Source organism: Sceloporus undulatus, chromosome 2, assembly GCF_019175285.1.
Source record: "Sceloporus undulatus isolate JIND9_A2432 ecotype Alabama chromosome 2, SceUnd_v1.1, whole genome shotgun sequence".
Taxonomy (NCBI): domain Eukaryota; kingdom Metazoa; phylum Chordata; class Lepidosauria; order Squamata; family Phrynosomatidae; genus Sceloporus; species Sceloporus undulatus.
Window position 1 is genome coordinate 133,043,204 of NC_056523.1, and position 23,192 is coordinate 133,066,395.

The window sequence follows — 23,192 nt, forward strand, 5'->3', positions numbered from 1 at the left end:
TTACTCACATAGTCCAAAGGACATCAAATATTTCTAATTATATCCAGTCATGTCAAATGACAATTATGTCTTTAGTCAAGTTTGCCAAACAATGCTTTACAGGGAAAGGTTAGCCAAAAATGCCTGGAGTGAAGAATGGCCTGTGTGTGTGGGGGGGGGGGGGAGGACAGGGACAGGGGTTGGTACTTGTGCTCATCCGACAGTATAAAAGGTGGGTCTAGGACCAATCTGCCTTGTCCTTCCAAAGACAGTTAATAGGTAAGTCCCAGTGGGATTGTGGGGGACATGAATGGAAGGAGCATCCCTGAATTCCACACATGCCATCTCATTCCATCAGCCTTGGCCATTAATGTGGGAAGATTGATTCTGTCAGCAGAGATTTCAAATGTGCCCCTTTGATTCCAGCCATTAATTTGTGATTGGAAACTAAAAAACAAAACAAAACCAAACAAAAAAAACCATTCGACCACAAGAGTCACCCTTTTTATTTTGCAGTATTGGTCCACAGTGACACTCCTCACTTCCCATTCTGTACATCAGGAGGTAAGACTATGATTTTACCCACTCTTGGGGAAAGGGTGAATCAAAAAGAACTTATTTTTGGATCTCAGCTGAGTGTGCAGTTCTTATACCTCTTGTGATTTGTGTTCTGCATGAAACGTTGAGTAGCAATTGTATTCCGTCTCAACTGCATGGTGTCTATATTGCATGGCACTTTGTTATCAAATGCTCCTCCCCTCTAGTAAGTACATGCCAGGATGTCTAGCTTTCAACTGTTGTCTATGACATTTTCTATACTGCAAGGTCTTACTGCAAAATGTTCACAGTGAACAAACAGTTGGAATCCAAGGTCTTTTCAATTTCTTTGTTAATATCCCTGATGGAATCTCTTTGAGAATGCATTTGGAATCAGTCATTGCATAGTGTTTGATTTTTCCATTTATTTATTTAGAAATGGTGGCTGAAATTTCAGTAGGGTCTTCCCTCATTTTGATTGTATAGCACAAACAGATCTTGACAAACTGACCAAGTCTGTTAGTTTGCAGGAGAGCTGTTTTATTTTGCCCACAGTGGGTCCTTGATATCTGCTGGGGTTTGGTTCCAGGATCACCATTGATACCAAAATCCGTGAATGCTCAAGTCCTATTAAATACAATGGCATAGTAAAATGGTGTCCCTTATATAAAATAGCAAAATCAAGATTTGGTTGGGGGTTTTCTGTAGATGCTTGAATCTGTGGATAAAAAATCCATGGATATGGAGGGCTGACTGTATATTCAGTTTCAATGTAACATAACCTAATAGAAAGGAACAGCTGAATGTATCTTTGCACAGAGTCCCTTCCATCAGAAAATATCGCTTAGCATTTTGGAGGGTGAGGAGGAGAATAACTTTCAGTGTTTCTATGGCAACTGATGAGTAAATAGAGAGAAACGGAGCTGGAGACAGGAGAACCAAAGGAGATGAGACATTTTTATTAGACACAAACGTCAAAGATTGGTTTGCCAACATTTAAATTCATGTTCTAAAAATTAAAAATATATGATGTAATCATTAAGAAAATGTGTTCAGTGACAGCTTCATTGAACAGATTAAAGTGGGAACTACTAGGGCAAAAAGTTATCCCGATCCTGAAGACTCTCATTATTGTCTTTGACACTTCTCTACCATGAGATGGGATGATCCTCACTGATTCCTTTTTAATCCAGAGTTTTACATAGTGCAGTCCAACTGCTTTTTAACTGGCAGAGGGGCAAAGCTCCTTGACTAGTGGAAGGGAAGCCAAAGATATTTATTAAGTAGAAAGCAATTATCCAGCTTGTTAGTCCCTGTCAAAATAAAGCCAACTCTTGATTTACTATAAAGTGAGCAAAAGAAGAAGTAATGATACTCCACAAAGTGTCTTAAACTTGTAGAATACAGATTAAGAACCATCAAAAGAGTGAAGGGTGTTTCTTAGAAAACATTTTTGGAACCATGCTGTAGATGGCTGCATATCAGTGGGCCAAAAAATAAAAATAAAAATAAAAATAGGATGCACATGAAACGCCCTTTTAAACTACAGCTTTCTAGAAATTGAACAAGTTAACAGACCAAAGAGTACAAACTGCCTGCAATTATTTCCTTATAAGAATGTGTCTTGAAGAATTATATATTATTTCAACAAAACTGTATATATAATATCTATATCAACATACATGGCATTTAGAGCCAAAATACTCTGAAGGCACCACATCTTGCCTGATCTTGGAAGCTAAGCAAAGTCAGGCCTGGTTAGTATTTGGATGAGGGATTAAATCTCAGGTACTATAGGCTATAATTCAAAGGAAGGCAATGGCAAACCACTTCTGAGAATTCGTTGCCAAAGGAAATCTGATGATTTTCATGGGGTCACCATAAGGCAACCATTGCATTTGCTCCCTAAGAACCCTATGAGTGGTATTATAAAAATGTTTGCTTTTATTTTATAGACTGAGCTTCAAAATATATAGGACATAAACCATAAAAAGCTAAAGGCACTTAGGCTGTATCTGCACTGCCAAAATAATCCGGATTGACATTACTTCGTTCTGATGCCACAACAAACTACAGTTCCCAGAATTACATAGCACTGAGCCATGGCAGTTAAAGTAGTAAAGTAGTAGTAGCAGATTATTTTTGCAGTGTGGATGCAACACTGTTGTTCTCTTCCTTTTGATTTTTAGTTGTCTTGTGTTTATTCCAATCCTGTTTGACATTCAACTTGTATTCACTATTAGAAGTGGAACAAATGTTACAGTACATCCTTTTTCCTAACAGGAGGATTGCTGTTCCAGATTTCACCCATTTGTTTCCAGCAGGGGATTACACTCAACCCTGTCTGTGTTTCATTACTGACTGATGCTCAGCATGCAACAACTACTTAGCATGTTCAGTCTGAATTGAGTGGTGGGATGGGGTGGGGATTGCATCCTTGATATTTAAAATAATCCATGATAGAGAAATATAGTTCTGTTCTGCATGTTTCTCAGTGACCCCATTTTTAAACCAACTTTGTTGATAGATACCACCCCAGTCTGCTATCACAATTTGTAATTAAGTTCTATGAAGTTAAAGTGCATGCAATGCTTTCCAAACTGTGTTGTGGATCTCTTGCAGGTGTTGTCAGCCACATTTGTATAAATAGAGGAGCTAATCTAGAAAAACGTAAATTTCTTTGTATGAACAGGGAAACTTCATATATGTTCTTATTTCACTGAACCACGAACATTGCTGGTAGTAGCAGTGTTAGGAATTCATCACACTGCCTCTGGTGCCCGACTTACCTCTTCTGAATTTGAGCCAAATTAGGAAGTTATGCTGATTTTATCTCATGGACTTTCCCCTCAAAATGGTTTCCTGTGGCCTCCAGTGTTGAATTCTGGCACCGTAAGTCATTTCTGTTTTGGAAAAAACGGCTGCCAAAGTGACTTATGAATTCAACACTGGAGGCACTGGGAAGCTGTTTTGAGGGGAAAGTCCATGCAATAAAATCAGTGTGATGTCCAAATTTGAGCCAAATTCGGAAGAGATAAGTTGGGTACCGGAGGCAGTTTAATAAAGTCCTAGGTGTTAGCAAGAAAAGAACAGGTTCAAACAATATAATGAAGATGAACAGAGATTGTATATGTTGGCCATATAAAGTTATGATCTTCATATGAGTTGTTTTTCGCTACAGCAGTGTTTTCTGCTAAGCTGCAGCCATGTCTTCAGACTCTGAGATGGCAGCCTTTGGGCCAGCGGCCCCCTTTCTCCGCAAGTCAGAAAAGGAGAGAATTGAAGCTCAGAACAAGCCCTTTGATGCCAAGACATCAGTCTTTGTGGTGGATCCTAAGATCTCCTTTGCAAAAGGCGTAGTCCAGAGCAAGGAGGCAGGGAAGGTCACAGTCAAGAAAGAAGGTGGAGACGTGAGTAAAGAAACACCAACCTAAGTGGGGGAAATGATAGCATATCTTTCTTCTTCTTTAGGCTTTTGGTTTCTTGTTTCCTTGCAGACTGTGACCGTAAAGGATGACCAAATCTTTCCTATGAACCCTCCCAAATTTGATAAAATTGAGGACATGGCCATGATGACCCACCTCCATGAACCAGCTGTCCTGTATAACCTCAAAGAGCGTTATGCAGCCTGGATGATCTATGTAAGCATGAGCTGATGTTTGTTATTGTTGTGTGCCCTCAAGTTGTTTCTGACTTAAGCCGACCTTAACGCGACCCTATCACAGGATTTCCTTGGTTGCCTTTACCTTTCTCTGAGACTGAGAGAACGTGATTTGCCCAAGGTCACCCAGGGGTTTCTGTGGCTGAGTGGGTATTCAAACCCTAGTCTCCCAGTGTCCTAGTCCAACCCTCAAACCACTACATTGCACTGGCTGTGATGTTTATAATTGGCTTTATAATATACAATAATCATTTCACAAATCACTGAGTTTGCTAGTTATCTTTTCTTTACAGACCTACTCTGGGCTCTTCTGTGTCACTGTCAATCCCTACAAGTGGCTGCCAGTGTACAACCCAGAGGTGGTAAATGCATACAGGGGCAAGAAGCGTCAAGAGGCTCCTCCCCACATCTTCTCCATCTCTGACAATGCGTATCAGTTCATGTTAACTGGTAAGTCAGTCAGCCTACAATAGAGTGAGTACAGAGTGGCAGTTTCTTAGACTAAGGGTACATCCACATTGTAGAAATAATGTAGTCTGACACCACTTTAATTGCTGTGGCTCCATCCTACAGAAACCTGAGATCTGTAGTTTTGTGAGGCACTAGCACTCTTCGTCAGAGAAGGCTAAAGATCTTGTAAAAATACACATCCAAGCACTCCTTAGAATGGAGCATTTAAAAGCGGTGTCAAACTGCATTATTTTACAGTATTGATGCACCTTTCCCTAATGTATTGCACACAGTTGTTAGCAGGAAATGTATATGCTGCAGTCATTAAATTTAAAAGAAAAGAATCATGAATTACCATGGTCCAAAACACACTACAGAAATAATCTAGTCTGAGACTGCTTTAACTAGGGAATTCTGGGAACTGTAGTTTTGGGAGACCTTTAGGCTTCTGTCTGAGAGCTCTGGTGCCACAGTACAGTTCCCAGGATTCCCTAGCACAGAGCCAGGGCAGTTAAAGCAGTCTCAAACTGGATTATTTCTATAGTGTGGTTTGGACCTCACGTCTTACAAAAGACACAGACCCAAATTTAATTGTTAGTTGCAAATAGAATAGACTTATTAAATCAACTGCAGTATGATAATTTATATTTATGTAAATATCTTTGATTTTCATATTCTTTTGTACTTGTACTCTTTTCCTAGTCACCCTGTCTTTTAAAGATATTCTTTAATTTCAGCAGCTGCCCAAGTGAAATTTTATAATTGGAAAATTAGAAAGGCCTGATCCAGATTGGAAATAATTTAAGACTATTGGTGTCTCATTCAACTGTATTAGATCTTAAATCCTAATTACTCGCTATTACAGGTTCAGGATATTCCCCTTTCCTAGCCACCCTATTTTTTAAAGATATGCATTCATTTCACCATGTGCCCACGTGAAACTTTATAGTGGGGCAATTAAGAAAAGGGCAATCCAGATCCAAGATAATTTAAGACTATTGGTGTCTCCTTCTGGTGTATTTTAGCATGTTTGTTTCCATTTGAGTTCTATTTTTGTCTCTTTGCTTTTCTAGATCGTGAGAATCAGTCAATCCTGATCACGTAAGCATACACCAAACAAATTCACTTCTAGTCAGAATAAACCGTGGTATGAAGTACACTGGCTGACCATGCACACTTTCTATCTGTGTTGACAGTGGAGAATCTGGTGCTGGAAAGACTGTGAACACGAAGCGTGTCATTCAGTACTTTGCAACAATTGCTGCAGCCACTGATAAGAAGAAGGATGAACCACAGCAAACGGGCAAGCTAAAGGTAAGCTGCAGACTGGGAGTAGTATTTGGTTGTTTGCTTACATCTTGCCAATCCCCCAGTATGGGACTCCAGCTTACACCTTTTTGTTAATGGTTGTTAGTGTCAAATAACTTAGCAACAACAATTTTGCAGGGCACCCTTGAGGATCAAATCATCAGTGCCAACCCATTGTTGGAGGCTTTTGGAAATGCCAAGACTGTGAGGAATGACAACTCCTCCCGCTTCGTAAGTTTTGAATTTCAGAAATGTGTTGAAGAATCTGTCATCATTACTTTTGTATCACCTTTGTGCCGTGCCATTTAATATTGTAAAAAGTAAATTTTGCTAAGATCAATAGCTTCATCCCTCCTCTACTTCTTCATCTATTAGATGGATACTAGCAATTTCCCCTACTTGGGGAAGCCTCCCCCCTGGCCCCATGTCCTATAGTTACCAGATGAGAAATACAGATCAAATTGATGGGACTGAATTTTTCCCTCCTGTGATGGGAAAGGATGAGATTTACTTGGACCTCTGCATGCTTCCATCACCCTCTGTAATGAGAGTTGCAATGCCCACAGTCAGATTCTTCATACAAAGGTCACAGCCCACAAGGGGCTCCTAGCAGGTCCCATCGCCAACAGCTGCTGGTTTCTTTGGTCTTGTGACAAACTGCATACCCACAACAATCTGTACATGCAGGAGAAATTTATTCATTTGAGGAAGATCACATGTCACAAACTCTAGCAATCATCTCTAGCAGTTGTTAAGATCTGCAGGTTTAGAGATTATTTTTACTCATATAACATTTACACCCTACAAGAGTTTCTTCATTTTGTGGAGATTGTGTGCTCAGATATTGTGTTTATCATTCTTTAGAAGAATGAAGAAGAAGAAGAGAAGGCATGACTCATTAGAAACCACAATAATGCTAGGAAAAGTAGGCTGCAGGACAGACATTTAACCACTATGTCACCAGGGTTCTTCGGCTTAGTAACGGAGATGAGCACCACCATCTACAGTTGGTTATGGCTAGACATTCATGTCAAGGGACTACCTTTACCTTTTCTATTAGGCATCCCCTACATGCCCTAAGGACATACAGTATTATGCTGATGATCAACTTTGCCTAATACAATGAGCCCACTTCAGCAATGGGCTAGCCTTCTATGGATTAGAGTTCCCATGGATATTCTGACCCCCATATTAGTCAATAGCAGCATGCACCCTGTGTGGGCTGAGTCATGGGCACATATATCACTGCCCTTTGACTAACATAGGCTTGAGATCCTCTGCTTTTCCCCATCTCTCTTTCTCTTTCTCTGAACCAAACCCCAGTGGATGCGAAGAGCCCACTGTATATTATGGTAAGCTTGTTCTCTCCAAGATGAACAAACCATGGCTGCAGCTGGGCTTTCATCAGAGCTAATTCAACATTCTTTGGCATACCCCTGGTGGTGGCTATATGGCTGATATTAATCAGACTGTTGGTTACAAATCTTTATGCTGAAAGGGGGATGCTGTGGTTGTTGACCCACAGGAGATTGTAAAACAGAGGGGCTAATTACTGTAAAGCACACCATTGTCACCTGGCCTTTCTTGTGTAACCTCACTTGGTGCCTGTCTGCCAGTTATCTTTTCACCTTGAAAAAAATTAATTCTCACACCCATCAGGCAGCTTCAGTCACTGCATCTGTAAAAAGTGGGATGCAAATTCCTCTGAAGGCTGTCACTTTGCTATAACTTTCCTAAAACCAAAGTAAACTGAAACTAGCCCATATCAGTGGTTTCCCAAATGCTGTTGATCTGCTGCTTCAGATGGGTCATGGAAATGGTTCATCAACGTCTTGAGGAACATAGATTTGAAGAACATAGGCTTTATGACAAGATCCAGATGGACTGGTATTCCCATAATACTTTCAGTGAACATAGTTGTTCCACTCTGGCTAGGAATGAGAGATGTTGGAAGAGGGTCACATTGCATAACTGTCTCTGTGCATGGCTTTTTTGTGGGTTTTTTTTTTTTTTTGCACAGAAAACATATTTCCTGCACAGAAAATATGGTTTTCTGCACCTGCAAAACATTTTTAAAATGCATTTTTCACACAAAATAGATTTCAAATTGCAAAGATTATCTGGGATGGTCTTCACCAGGTTTTCCCAACACTGAGAAACCCATTTTCCAACCATTTTTGGAATATTCTTTCTATCCACTGAAACAGTGCAGTCAAGACAGAGCTCATGTTATTGCTGGAGACATGGATAGCATGGACCTGACCCTTCCAGTACCAGATAGGAAGGGAGAGAAGTGAGACACATAAAATATTGTTATATACTCCTATGCTAGTCAAAAGGGCCAGGAGGTGATTCCCAAGGACACAGCTAGTGGCTGAGATGAGGAACAGCCAGCTGATTGTTTCAACCACTGATGACCACACACAATACTTGTGGCTTTTCTACAAGCTTGAGGGACCCCTTTTTTTGGATCAGGGGCCACATTCCCTTTCAGTAACATGGCATAGCAAAGGAAAGTTCCCCATCCAACAATAAATGGGCAGTGTTAAACCTAAAGTAGACATGCTTGTTAAGCAACCACATTGAGTGAAATTAATATAGAAGATAACATTTTAGAAAATAGCCAGCTACTTGATTTTAAAACAACCTGTTGATGTTGTTATATATTGTGCAGCTAAAATTACTTACTTTCAGTTTGTCCCATGAAACAAAAAACACATGCATAAACCAGGTGTTGAGCTTTTCTATCAAGTTTGTTCTGCACTGATATATCCTCTTAGACAATCAGCCTTCTGAACAAACGTCTTGTTCCTAAAAGTCATTTATATTTATTTAGGTGATCTTACCATGTTTTTATAAATAGTACTAAAATAGCTATCTTAAATGTGTTATTGCCTTTTAAAATCTTTGCATATGTACAACAGTAAGCCAAAAACATTTTAACTACTTCTTAAATTCTGTAGAATGTGATATTATAGCTGCAAAATAGAAGCTACTGGTATTTGAAATACCACAGAAAGGAATAACCAAGAATGCTTTGGCCTACTATTGGGATAGTGTTGCTAAGGGCCTCTTGGTTTTCCTTTCATAGTGTTTTTCTAGCGGCAGTTGGCAGTTATTATCCCATCACAAATATACTGTAGTTTAAAAATGGCCTGGCCAAGTCATTGAAATAAATGAAACTCTGGTTTAAATGTTTTGTACTAATTAAGTGCCCTTCTCCGTGTACAGGGTAAATTCATCAGAATCCATTTTGGTGCTACAGGCAAACTGGCTTCTGCTGACATTGAGACATGTAAGAAAATTGGTGGAAAGATATATCCTCCCAATTTCCTTCCTTCCTTCCTTCCTTCCTTCCTTCCTTCCTTCCTTCTCCCTTGCTTGCTTGGCTAATTATACTCAATTTATTTTGCAGATCTGTTGGAGAAATCCAGAGTTACTTTCCAGCTGAAAGCTGAAAGGAGCTACCACATCTTTTATCAGATCATGTCCAACAAGAAGCCAGAACTGATTGGTAAGAAGAACCCCATTTCTTTTTATGGGTGGGATCGTTTGCTGATGTCTTCATTGCACAGTAGATGGGACTAATCTATGCTTGTGTTTCTCTTTATTCAGAGATGCTCTTGATTACCACCAACCCCTATGACTATCACTTTGTCAGTCAGGGGGAGATCACCGTTGCCAGTATTAATGATCAGGAAGAGCTGATGGCAACTGATGTAAGTAAATTGTAGGATTTGACCCCTCTGGAGTATTAAATCGATTACAACTAGCACTAGTTTTTTGCCTAATTCTTTCAGAAGAAATGGGGAGTGAGATTATAGAGATAACTCTCTTGCAAATACTGTGAAGGTAGATGCTATAAGAATGTTCAGGGATGGGATGTTGCCTGGGGGTAACAGTGGATTCAGTTATTTGTCTCCTCCCAAATTTTCTTTTAAATGTAGTCTTGCAGCACTCCTATCATTTGTTTGTCATTTCCTTCAACAAGGAGAAGCATGTCTGACTGCATATGGGTAAAATGATGGGTCCCAGAGGAAGATGTATGTGTCCGTATGTGGTTTTTCACCTAGTGCTGCCTCTAGAATGATAATACATCATCATGTAGTTTGTTTCCAGATTACCACTTCTTCCCTGTAGTTCCACTCAAATAACACTGCATCCCGATGTCATGTTGTTCCAAAGGGAAACCTATTCACTTGTTGGGAGGGAATTACAAACTCCTAATTGGTGTAATGGCTCCCCAAATTTTCTGGCTCCCAGTGAGCCAGTGGATTTAAAGGAGTAGGTTTTGCTCAGTCCTGGATCAAATATTTACCACTGCTTCAATTGATAGGAAGCCATTGACATCTTGGGCTTCAATGCTGATGAAAAGACTGCCATTTACAAGCTGACAGGAGCTGTAATGCACTACGGGAACATGAAGTTCAAGCAGAAGCAGCGTGAGGAGCAGGCTGAGCCAGATGGCACTGAAGGTATTGGAAAAACTTGCTGCAGGCTTCCTAGAAATTCCAGAGAGAAATGTCTTGTTCTGTGGGAATTTGTATTACATTTTTGCAAAAGAAATGAGAACATTTAGTTGAAAAGATGCATGCCAGACATGCCTTATGCTGTAAGGAGCAACTGTACTTTAACAGTTTATTGTTTTAACTGACAGTTGCTTTTATATTTGCTAAATTGCTGCTGTTGATTTGTAACAAAACATACTAAATAAGAAAAGGGATGGTTCTGGTGTTAGAACCAAAGGTGTCCTTCCACAAGTTGAACTTATCTTCCATTCATTTTTGCTAGTTCATTGTACAAAAGTGATATTATATCCAAATAAGTTTTTCTATTTCTTCTTTCACACAATTTTGTACAAACATCTATATACATGGAAGCACAAGAACAGTTGCAGAACTTTCCTATTTGCACTGAATGAATTCTTGTGTAAGGCCTCCCACAGATATTTGTAGAACAACACTAGAGCCTATTATCCTGTTTTGGGGATATTGTGTCACCCCCACTTGGGAATGCTCTGTTAATTTTTTTGAGGTAAATCTTAGCAGTGATTCCCCTAGATTGACTATAGTGACATTGCTAACACTGGCTCTAATTAGCATCCCTGTACTGAGAGTATCTTTCTTTCCTATCTGTGTTCAGTTGCAGACAAGGCAGCCTACCTCATGAACCTCAATTCTGCAGATCTGCTGAAAGCTCTGTGCTACCCCCGAGTCAAGGTTGGCAATGAGTATGTCACCAAAGGTCAAACTGTCCAGCAGGTAATCTTACATTCAGAAAAAACACATGGTTTGTATAGCCATGTGAATCTCTGTCCAAAGAGACATGAGTCACTAATTATTGCACCAATGCTCTCTCTTATCATATTTTCCCGCTATAAATGGTAACCCCCAATATTGTCTTATCTCTGTAGGTGTACAATAATGTCGGTGCTCTTGCAAAAGCTGTTTATGAGAAGATGTTCTTGTGGATGGTCTTTCGTATTAACCAGCAACTGGATACCAAGCAATCCAGACAATACTTCATTGGTGTGCTGGACATTGCTGGCTTTGAAATTTTTGATGTAAGAAAACAAGAAAAACAAATATGTAAAGTTAGAGGAAAAACAGTTTTGTGGTTTTTTTTTGTACTAAATCAGAGAACTGTACCACTGTTGGGAGAACTATCCCTGACATAATATAAAGTTAGCATAAGTAGACATGGGGATCATATAGTTTTAACTCAATTATCTCTTCAAAATTTGAACCTGAAATTTACAAATCTTTCTTTAAGGCTGATATTAATCTTTAAGAAAAGAATATTCATATGGTTCTTAAAGATATTAATCTTTAAGAAAAGAATCATTCATATACTGCCTTAAACAAATATTGGTATGGATCACATTAATGGAGAAACACACAGAATACATTTCTGGAGGGCTTTTAGTGCTACCAGTCAGAAGTAATTGCATCCATAATGGATTTTCTATCTTCATTTGAGGGTTTGTTTATTTGTTTTTTGTGGGGGGGGGAGATAGATGAGAGAGTTGCAAATGGAAAACAATTTGGAGTCTCTGTAAAATTCAATTAACAATGCTTGATAGCAGTAGAATAAAAACCTAATCTGAGAATGTCCATTCTGGATGCGAAGACTCAGCTTGATGCAGAAACTGGATCTTATGAAGTACTAGACTGAATCATAATCATACAAAGGTGACATGAATTTTACGTATCAGACTCCAAAAAATCCATTTATTGTGAGCAATTGCTTACAGACATCCTGTGAAAAGCACCTTTTAGGACATTGAGATAGTAACTTTGGGTGAACAATTGTGATCATTACTAAAAATGTGTCTTCTTTTTCCATAGTACAACAGCTTGGAGCAGCTCTGCATCAACTTTACCAATGAGAAACTGCAACAGTTTTTCAACCACCACATGTTTGTGCTGGAGCAAGAGGAGTACAAGAAAGAAGGGATTGAATGGGAGTTCATTGACTTCGGAATGGATTTGGCTGCCTGCATTGAACTCATCGAAAAGGTACTTGATATGCTCTGAAATGTTTTAAGCTGCTTGAAGTTGCATGGAAGATTGTCAGAGATTCACCATTTAGTATATGTAAGTTTCCCATAAATGCAGCTCTGTTTGTAGGAAAGCTGCCAAGAGAGCTTGGCATAAAACTCTAGGGAAAGGAACCTTGTACACAATGAAGGGAATTGAATGTGGCAGCTGACTAGATCATGCCCTTGGCAATTTAGATAAAATCTACAGATCTCATTCCTATACTTCTGCCTTTGTTGTTGTTGTCGTTGTGTGCCTTCAAGTCATTTCCGACTTATGGCAACTCTATCAAAGGGTTTTCTTGGCAAGATTTGTTCAGAGGAAGTTTGCTATTGCCTTCTTCTGAGTCTGAGACATGTGACTTGCCCAAGGCCACCTAGTAAGTTTCATGGCCAAGCTGCATGTGCTGATTCTTCAGTTGTAAGTCAATTGTTCAATGGGATCCAGGCATCAGGCCAAGTTAGTAACACTTCATTGTGTGACAGTTCCCTAGAAGCTTCTTTTTATTTTTATAGTACCATCTATGTACAAGGTGCTATGAACAGGTCTCTAATCCAAAAGTCATTCGGCCTAAAAACAAACACAAAGGAAACAGTGGCAAAGAGAGGGAAAACAGAGAAAGGGTACTTGGACAGTGTGTGCAATTTTTTCCCATCATACTTCACCTTAGTACAGTAGGGCATTGGCACAGAATGTTTTCCTATACCCCATGTGGAAAGAATAATATTAGGACAAAACCACATAAGATGACCTGTTTCATCTGACAGAATGTTGAAGAACAAATTGAAATAGGGTTTATACTCTCCTGAAACAAGGCTTTATCTACAATCGAATTATATGTATAGGATGTATGTTTGAATTATTTAGATTTATAAATCAGAGTATGATGTAAACTGCAAACTGTGTGAATGTTTGTACTCAGTTTCTTTACTGTAAAAAAAAAATCAATGACCAATTGACAAGTTAGTTCAAAATCCAGCACTTTTAAGCCACTGACTTCTAACTAATCTCATCTTTACTGTTGTTCCTTCCAGCCCATGGGCATTTTCTCCATCCTGGAAGAAGAGTGTATGTTCCCCAAGGCAACAGACACTTCTTTCAAGAACAAGCTCTATGATCAACATCTGGGCAAGAGCAACAACTTCCAGAAACCAAAGCCTGCCAAAGGCAAGGCTGAGGCCCACTTTGCCCTGGTTCACTATGCTGGCACTGTGGACTACAACATCACTGGCTGGTTGGAGAAGAACAAGGACCCCCTGAATGATACTGTGGTGGGGCTGTATCAGAAATCATCCATGAAGACTCTAGCTCTTCTGTTTGCTGATCGCCCTGCAGATTCTGGTAATGATTGTACAATCAATTCTTTGACTAATACCTGTTGAAAGAGATGTTTCCTTTTTAAACATCCATCTAGTCTGAATAAAAAATAATAATATCAATTTCAGAGAGTGGTGGCGGTGGTGGCGGAAGCAAGAAAGCTGCAAAGAAGAAGGGCTCTTCCTTCCAGACTGTGTCTGCTCTTTTCAGGGTACAAAAACACTAAAATCTCTTTTCCTTTTGATGGTTAAAAAGTACCTCATGAGAACAAAATGTCTGTCCCCAACCCCCCCCCCCCCCAATTTCTTATTATTTACATTCTGAGAAAGATATTCTGAGAGTGCTAGTTTGAATATTCCAAGAAAGATTCTGCATTTGAGCAAATTAATGGAGATTCCTTTTTAAAAGTCTTTTTTTTTGTCACAGACTTGTTTTTTTTTAAAAAAACATATTTCCACATAATTCAGACATAAACAATGTGCATGAAACATTTTTGACTGACCTAAAACTCTAAAACAGGATTTCTCAGCCTGGGGTACCACACCTCCAGGGGGTCTGACATGTAATTTCAGGAGGTGTGACAAAGACAGGTTTGTGTCCTTGAGTAATGAGTCAGTGTTCATCGCTCAGGCAGCTCCCAATGTGGCTTTTGAAGTGATAGTTCAGTCGGCACTTCATATCACTGGGAGAGTTGTTCTGGACCACCACCCCCAGATAAGAAAAAATGCAGGACCTCAAGTCCCATTGTCCCCAATGGCAGCATGACATGCATGTGGCTGCTAGCATGGCCGCATGCATACACCACCATTGGGAACAATGGGGATTGCCGTCTGCAGATGCTCAGATCTGCGGATGACAAACCTGCAGATGACAAAAGCCCACTGTATGTGATTGTGCTGCATACATAGTACTTTCAGTGTTAATTTAATCAAAAGGAGAGAACAGTACAATTTACAATACTTTACAATTTTTTCTGAATAAATTAGAATCTAATTGCTCACTTTAGACAGGCATTTTATGCACTGAGGTCAACGTTTATTTTTTTAAACTTCAGTTTGTTCACCCACAGTATTATATGTGGTTCAGTTTGTGGTTTTTTAAAAAAAATAGAAATTAGACTTCTTCATCTTCAAATGTAAACATTTGTGTAGGGGGTGTAAACATTAACCAAACATTTCCTAGGGGTGAAGGGCATAGAAAAGATTGGTATTCATGGCTTTAAAATATATTCCCCCAAAATCAGTACTGAAGAAAAATTTGACATGCCATTTGATATTTTTCTGTGTCCCTTTATTATATATTAGCTAACAATACAACCACAAAATAAAATAATTAGCTACCTGTACAATGTTCTCATCAAAGACTTTCTCCTATGTTCAAGGAAACAAGCTCCAGTTAAACCTGAATAGCAGCTTGATTCACTGCAAATACAAATTGCAGCCCAATCATGAAATAAACTTTAGATGTGTATGTTAGAAATGTGTAATAAATTATATGAAAGCTGATGTTTATCCCTCTTATATCTGAAGGACTATCCCTCTTATTTCTGAAGGACTTGTATCTCCTGTCCCCCTCCCAACTGATTGCATGAATTGTTCTCCTCTGCATACAACACATGTTGCACAAAACCTTTACTTTCTGGTCCTACAGGAGAATTTAAACAAGCTGATGAGCAATCTGAGGAGCACTCATCCACACTTTGTACGCTGCATTATTCCCAATGAAACTAAAACACCAGGTAAGGGGCTTGTGGTATAAAGATATGTGTGACAAGTGTTTGGCTTTCTGTATTATATCATTTGGTACTGATTCCTGCTTGGATGTTTTTGAGAGCTACATTGTGATATCTATCTATCTATTTGGTTTTCTTAAGGTGCCATGGAACATGAGCTTGTTCTGCATCAGCTGAGGTGCAATGGTGTATTGGAAGGCATCCGCATTTGCAGAAAGGGATTTCCCAGTAGGATCATTTATGGTGATTTCAAACAGAGGTTAGCTTGGCATCCCTAAGAACTCCGTGTTGCACTTATTTTATTTTTTTATGTATAAAAGTAATATTTTTAAAAAGTTAAAACAATTAAAACAGACTCCGATTATTAGAGGATTAGACAGAGTTGGATTTCTATCCTATACTGATTACTCCCATTCATTAAGGCCAAAGCTCTGAAATCAGTGGACTTAGTTCTGAGAAGACATGTGTAGGATTGTACTATTATTCTTTTTGATAAAAACCAAGTAGATATTCCTTCAGAATTAAGTATATTGCTTTCTCCATATGTTCTGACAGTTTTCAGAGATGATTAGATATTTTACATGATTATATATGCCTTAATATGATTTCTAGGCCAAATAACCATTACAAATTGTTCTTCATAGAACAGTGGCTTTCATGGAAAAAAATATATCTATTTTCTCCAACAGATACAAAGTTTTAAATGCAAGTGCAATTCCAGAGGGCCAGTTCATTGATAGCAAGAAAGCTTCAGAGAAGCTTCTTGGGTCCATTGATATTGACCACACCCAATATAAATTTGGACATACCAAGGTATGAAGTATCTCTGATACAAATAACTTTTCAAATTATACAGAGGCTGTGTGTAGTATTCTGTAACATTTTATTTATCCAGGTGTTCTTCAAAGCTGGCCTTTTGGGCCTTCTAGAGGAGATGCGAGATGACAAGCTGGCTCACCTGATAACACGTACACAGGCTATGTGTCGTGGCTTCTTAGCAAGAACAGAATACCAGAAAATGTTGGCAAGGAGGTATGACACATCCCATGCTTCATTAGAAAAGCAGGCTTGTTATTATGCGTTTAGCTTTACTGCTTTTGTGAACAAGTTAATTCTGCTCACTGATGCTCCATTAATTTGGATCAATCACTTAAAAATTAACGATTAAAAATAATTTAAAAAATTTGGATTTTTTCATGTATAAATCAGATTTCAAAATTCTCTTAAAACATATAGTAAAGAAAGAGCTTAGGTCAAAGTTACCACCATAGACAGGAATTATACAACTTTTCATTATACACAACGAATATGTTTAACAGCAGTTTATAGAGATGGGGATAATTATCACACCAGATATGATGTACATGAAATCTGCATGCTCTTTCTCTCTTTTTCCACAATGCTTTGCCTCTTTCTAAGTACAAACGCAAGAAGAATGAATCAGTATAAATGAAGGGATCCCTTTCTTAATGAACTGAAACGATTCTGAATAACTGTTTGAAGTGTTTCTAACTTCTCATGAAACCTATACTTCTGAATATATATTAAGATTATTCTTTGTGATTTACTAGGGTGCTTCTTTTTGTTCTGGCTGATGCAAAGTGCCACCAGAGATTGTTTTAAATTAGTGACCCAATTTCATCATGATTTTAATGTTTAGTTATTCTATTTTATTCTTGGGGGTGGGGGGATTGCTTGTTTTTGTTTTGTTTTTGTCCCAGATTCTGTTTATTGTTTTATGGTTATAGGTTTATTGGTAAATTTTGCAGTGCATTTGGTTTTTGCAAAGACCCTTGGCCATGAGCATTCAAGTCTTGACTAGAGTACTGTATGGAATTTTATCTATATCTTAACTTTGTTGACAGAGAGGCCATCTTTACTATCCAGTATAATGTCCGTTCATTCATGAATGTCAAACATTGGCCATGGATGAAGCTGTACTTCAAGATAAAGCCTCTGCTGAAGAGTGCTGAGTCTGAGAAGGAGATGGCCACTATGAAAGAAGAATTTGCAAAAACAAAGGAAGATCTTGCAAAGTCAGAGGCAAAACGGAAGGAACTTGAAGAAAAAATGGTGTCCCTGATGCAAGAGAAGAATGATTTGCAGCTCCAAGTCCAGGCTGTAAGCAGCATTGGTGACATTCTGTTGTTGGTGTTTTTTGTTCTATTGATTTTCTAAATGATCTTGCTTAGGTTTAGAAATTCAAGAATTTAAATATTACAGGAAAAATGTACTGAGAATATCCTGGTCTATTTAGGTTTTCCAAAGCTATATATAATAAATTAATCCTAGCATGTCCTTATAAAATATATTCTGGAAGTGAGTACAAACTCTTGAAGACTGCATTCAAATTCTGAATAACAGGTCTACTTTTAATATTTATCTCTTTGTTTTCAAATTAACTTCTTTGTCTGTAGTCAGGAATATTATTTACAAATTCAGCTTAGGTGTCTATCATGCAAGAGACAGAAAAAAGAAAGGAATGAGGAAGCTAATATTGTGGTTGTAATTAAGTATATACAAAATACTTATGGAGAGAAAACTGGGATACCTTTGAAAATCTTCCATGCTGGTTTCTTGATTCTGGAAAGCATCAGTAAACTTACTTACATAAATTGCGGTTTAAAAAGACCCACCTTTGCTTAGATTGAGTATAGATGTTACTACAATTTGTGGAAAAAAATGTCTTTATTTTTAAAAATAATATGAGAATCAATGAATTATATTGAAAATGACTACAAAAGATACTCTCAGTGAGAACATCTACTGAAGCAGTGAATTTTCTGAAGGGAATTTGAATTTAAAAAAACATGGAAAGACAGCAGGTGTTATTTTTTAAAATGCTACTAAAATAATGCTCTTCAGTGTTAGAAACGAAACAGACCACTTAATTTTTTAAAAACAAAAACAAAGCAACTCTAGGGATGATCCTTTGAAATGTGACATTTCTTTTCAGGAATCTGATGGCTTGGCAGATGCTGAGGAGAGATGTGACCAGCTGATCAAAACCAAAATCCAGCTGGAAGCTAAAATTAAGGAGCTGACTGAAAGGGCAGAAGATGAAGAGGAAATGAATGCTGAGTTGACAGCCAAAAAGAGGAAACTGGAAGATGAATGCTCAGAACTGAAGAAAGACATTGATGATCTTGAGCTAACACTAGCCAAAGTTGAAAAGGAAAAGCATGCCACAGAAAACAAGGTACTAACATAAATATGCCTGATGCTATCACAGACAGTTAGAATGTTGGACTGACAATGCCCAACATGGTAACATGTTTAATTGTTCTTTCCTTCACCTCTTAACAGGTGAAAAACCTCACTGAGGAGATGGCAGTCTTGGATGAGACCATTGCCAAACTTACTAAAGAGAAGAAAGCCCTCCAAGAGGCCCACCAGCAGACCTTGGATGACCTGCAGGCAGAGGAGGACAAAGTGAATACTCTGACCAAAGCAAAAACCAAGCTGGAGCAGCAAGTGGACGATGTAAGCATGATAACAGGGGAAGAACAGCTCTGAGGTGAAGGCAGTGTTATGATGGTCAGTGGCATCACTAGTGTTGGTGTCAGCCAGTGCGATTACTTATGGTGTCACCCCTATTGACCACCCCATACCACTCCATGCAGAATCCTTAGTAATGTTTTTTTGTAGAAATTACTGTAGACTCATAAATCATAAATCCTGTTTATCACTGAATGTAATGGCAATAGTTACGAACAGAAACAAATAACAAAAATAAAGTTATACCTTTAAATTACATTATCAATACATGTACATTGTTTCATGTTGTTAAAGTGAAATTTTATAAAGGAAATAAAAAGAATAAAACTTAATATTTTTGTTAAAACATTAAAAACAAATTTAAATTAATTAAAAAAATACTTGGGGCTTCTCCCCCCCCCACACTGAGCTTCACCCCATCCGCACCATGTCTTCAGCAGTTTAAAGGGATGCAGGCAAATGCCACAGCCGATTTCTGCTAAAAGGCAGATGTTTAGGGAGCAGTGGTGTCACCTCACCTTAGGGTGTCACCTAGTGTGGCCCACATTCCCTGCATGCACCTAGTGATGTCCCTGGTAATGATAGGGTCTTTATACCGCTTTCTCTTCAGCTTGAAGGATCTCTGGAACAAGAGAAGAAACTTCGTATGGACCTTGAAAGAGCCAAGAGAAAACTTGAAGGAGATCTGAAGCTGTCCCAGGAATCCTTAATGGATTTGGAAAATGACAAGCAGCAGATGGATGAAAAGCTAAAGAAGTAATTAAAATCTTTCATGCGAGGTCTATTAGGAGGTCTTTATGCCACACATTGTTTATAGCATTTGATTAGGAAATCAATACTTCATGTTTTGTTGCAAATAGGAAAGACTTTGAAATCAGCCAGCTCCAAAGCAAAATTGAAGATGAACAGGTCTTGGGATCCCAGCTGCAAAAGAAGATCAAGGAGTTACAGGCAAGTCAATCCAACATTGGCTCCCTTTTATCTGGGACAATAAATTATCCTGGGATGATGCTTTGAATATGTGTGGTTGCTCCTTTTTCTCTAGGCCCGTATTGAAGAGCTGGAGGAAGAGATTGAGGCTGAGCGAGCATCTCGGGCCAAAGCAGAGAAGCAACGGGGTGATCTTTCCAGGGAACTTGAAGAGATTAGTGAGCGTTTGGAGGAGGCTGGTGGGGCAACAGCAGCCCAGATTGAGATGAACAAGAAACGTGAGGCAGAATTCCAGAAAATGCGCCGGGACCTTGAAGAGGCCACCCTTCAGCATGAAGCCACAACAGCTGCCCTGCGCAAGAAACACGCAGACAGTGCAGCTGAACTTTCGGAACAAATTGATAATCTACAACGTGTCAAGCAGAAGCTGGAGAAGGAAAAGAGTGAGCTGAAAATGGAGATTGATGACCTTGCTAGCAATATGGAGTCTGTTTCCAAGACCAAGGTATGCTAACAGTTTGAAAATTCACTGTAAGAACAGCAACATTTCATTTCTGTAATTAGTGCTCCCAAACTTTTTTGGGCTACCACCCTCTTTCCTCTTGGGCAACAACCCAAGGGCTATTTCCTGATATTAGGTCTAATGTTTGTGCAGCACCCAGCCTGTCACTGGCATCTACCTGGCCTACACCCAGCTTGACATTGCCTCCTTTTCCCCCTTTACCTTCCATGTGTGACTACAGCAACATCAGTGACCCATGCTTGCTCCTCTCTCTTGCCCATGCGAGCCTTAAAACAAAGAAGGCCGGTTGGCTGGTTGCTCTGTTTTTGCTCCCAGAGTGACTGAGTGTAAAGGAAGAAGCTTCTCCCTGGTGAGGAAGTACTCTCAATCCTTCTTTGTTCACATAGCTTCAAGTTGTCTCTATCCCACCAAGATTTTCTTAGCCTGTTGGACAAAAGAAAACAGGAACAGCAGTGCAACTCCAACCTGTCAGCCAATTCCTGGAAAAACACACACAGTTTAAGCAGGGCCCAGATGTGAAAACTCCGTTATGTTGCCACTTCCCCTCCCACCACCACCACCACCACATGGTCTAACTCCATGGTCCTAAAGGTTGCTGGTTCCCTTTCTCTTTCTTGCACACCAGCTTTGACTGAAGCCTTCCCTGCTGCCCCCTTTTCCTTCACCGTCTCCATGGATATTTCTAACCCCTGGTGGGGGCATACCGCCCACTTTAGGAATCACTTCTGTAGTTTTATGCTACATTGCAAAAGTTGTGGACTCTGAAATATTCCAGCATCTGTGCAAAATAAATAAAAATAATAACTTTAAAAGTTATCTATGAGATAAATGTTTAAATACATCATAAAAGAGAGTCCAAATTCAGTGTTTACAAAATACATGTTTACAACTATTTCTCCTTTGGAGTGTAATAATGTATTACATATTCAGAGTTCTCTGCTCCAGGTCCTTTCCTATTTCCTATTAAGGAATATACACATATACAGCGTAAATCAGAGACCAATAAATATATGAAACTAAATTCAAATCGCACTGCAGTTAAATAATGTAATTCTTTCCTTTTGCCTGTACACATGTAGGCCAATCTTGAAAAGCTGTGCCGCACCCTTGAAGATCAGATCAGTGAGCTTAAAACAAAAGATGAAGAGCAGCAGCGCACTATTAATGACCTGAATGCTCAAAGAGCTCGCCTGCAGACAGAATCAGGTAAGACCTTTAAGAAAACAATTGCGATGATGGGAATACCTGTAAGGACATTGGCAGATCTGAAAAAGATGTTAATTTAATTTTTCTATCTCTCTGTGTTAAGAGAAATCTGTGTTCTATTCTATGTTTCAGGTGAATTCTCACGACAAGTAGATGAAAAAGACGCATTAATCTCCCAGTTATCTAGAGGCAAGCAAGCATTCACTCAACAAATTGAAGAACTGAAGAGACAACTTGAGGAAGAGATAAAGGTGTGGAAATGGAAGCAAAAGTTTATTTTATCTTTCATAATGTCAGTAATGTGAATTAGAGACACATGGTAGTCTCTTCCAAACAATCTCACTAATGTAAGACATCCTTCATTTGAACATTTAAGAATTCTTTATGTATCCCATTCTCCAGTGTCTGCGCTGAATATCTACATTAACTATACTTCGGTATTAATTCTCTAGGCTAAGAATGCATTGGCCCATGGCTTGCAATCTGCTCGGCATGACTGTGACCTCCTCCGAGAACAGTATGAAGAGGAACAGGAAGCCAAGAGTGAACTCCAACGAGCCATGTCCAAGGCAAACAGTGAGGTTGCCCAGTGGAGGACCAAATATGAGACTGATGCCATTCAGCGCACTGAGGAACTTGAGGAGGCCAAGTAAGTACGAGTGTGGGTCAAAGGCCTGTAAATAAAATAGATGAGGGTTACACATGGCCCACAGGAACTGCATGATTTAAGGAACTTCAGCTTAGCGAAACAATAGAAACATTAGAAAAAGTTATTGCTTTGAACAAGTCTGACTGCAAGAGTATATTATTCATCTGAGTATTGGCAGTGCCATTTCTCAGTGTCAGCCCTAGACATTTTGCTTCCTGTGGTGGAACAGGAAATGGTGCTTCTCACAAAGCCCACACAAACAAGATGCACAGTGCTTAATACCAGACAAATACTGTTTCATATGCCATACATTATGTCATATGAGGCAAAAGGTCTCAAAAGCAGGCCATTCCTGGTGGTAAAAATACAATAAAAGTTTACTAAATAAGGTATAGTTTGCTGTTCTTTCATTTGAAAATGCCCATCTTAAACTTCCATATTACTCTGCCTAATGGCAAGCCTGGCTGTGCTATTTGTTATGTTTATCCTAAATCTTTGTGTATCATGAAGAGAATATAAATTTTCTTCTCTGGGGCCTTTATATTCGAAGGTTCTTGCAGTCTCTACAGTCTGCAGGAATTCTTGGGCTCTGCTGACGGTACTGCTGTTTCCTAAGGCCTGTTTGACTGTGGTACAGAGGTGGGTTTTCTCAGTTGTGGTTTCCAACATGTGGAATGGTCTCCCTGTTGAAATCAAAAAGGCCCCCAATGATGGGTGTTTCCACTATCTATTGGAGAACCATCTGTTTATCCAATTTTTCTAGATGTTTTCCTAATGGTTAATTCTATCAGACATTCCTGGTTTTTAATAAGATGATGATGATGATGATGATGATGATGATGATGATGATGATGATGATGATG

The 23,192-nt window shown here is 39.0% G+C and overlaps 1 protein-coding gene across 2 annotated transcripts in view; it reads left to right on the forward strand.

Annotated features, from left to right (window-relative positions):
• The first annotated feature begins 241 nt into the window (after window positions 1-241).
• The window catches only part of LOC121921424 (myosin-1B), a 110,870-nt gene continuing 87,919 nt past the window's right edge, over window positions 242-23,192 (forward strand). The window contains exons 1-30 of one of the 2 annotated variants that reach the window (XM_042449510.1): window positions 242-258; window positions 496-543; window positions 3,698-3,926; window positions 4,014-4,157; window positions 4,471-4,627; window positions 5,701-5,728; window positions 5,824-5,941; window positions 6,074-6,166; window positions 9,167-9,230; window positions 9,351-9,449; window positions 9,551-9,654; window positions 10,272-10,410; window positions 11,078-11,196; window positions 11,349-11,498; window positions 12,283-12,453; window positions 13,509-13,815; window positions 13,920-14,002; window positions 15,442-15,529; window positions 15,665-15,782; window positions 16,213-16,336; window positions 16,419-16,555; window positions 17,389-17,644; window positions 18,480-18,722; window positions 18,830-19,006; window positions 19,632-19,777; window positions 19,882-19,972; window positions 20,067-20,456; window positions 21,554-21,680; window positions 21,813-21,931; window positions 22,133-22,329. In XM_042449510.1, coding sequence (XP_042305444.1) covers window positions 3,723-3,926; window positions 4,014-4,157; window positions 4,471-4,627; window positions 5,701-5,728; window positions 5,824-5,941; window positions 6,074-6,166; window positions 9,167-9,230; window positions 9,351-9,449; window positions 9,551-9,654; window positions 10,272-10,410; window positions 11,078-11,196; window positions 11,349-11,498; window positions 12,283-12,453; window positions 13,509-13,815; window positions 13,920-14,002; window positions 15,442-15,529; window positions 15,665-15,782; window positions 16,213-16,336; window positions 16,419-16,555; window positions 17,389-17,644; window positions 18,480-18,722; window positions 18,830-19,006; window positions 19,632-19,777; window positions 19,882-19,972; window positions 20,067-20,456; window positions 21,554-21,680; window positions 21,813-21,931; window positions 22,133-22,329 — 4,193 coding nt within the window. In that variant the 5' untranslated portion in view covers window positions 242-258; window positions 496-543; window positions 3,698-3,722. Of the gene's footprint in view, window positions 259-495; window positions 544-3,697; window positions 3,927-4,013; window positions 4,158-4,470; window positions 4,628-5,700; window positions 5,729-5,823; window positions 5,942-6,073; window positions 6,167-9,166; window positions 9,231-9,350; window positions 9,450-9,550; window positions 9,655-10,271; window positions 10,411-11,077; window positions 11,197-11,348; window positions 11,499-12,282; window positions 12,454-13,508; window positions 13,816-13,919; window positions 14,003-15,441; window positions 15,530-15,664; window positions 15,783-16,212; window positions 16,337-16,418; window positions 16,556-17,388; window positions 17,645-18,479; window positions 18,723-18,829; window positions 19,007-19,631; window positions 19,778-19,881; window positions 19,973-20,066; window positions 20,457-21,553; window positions 21,681-21,812; window positions 21,932-22,132; window positions 22,330-23,192 lie in introns of those variants that run through there. The other variant, XM_042449511.1, reaches the window with a different exon arrangement.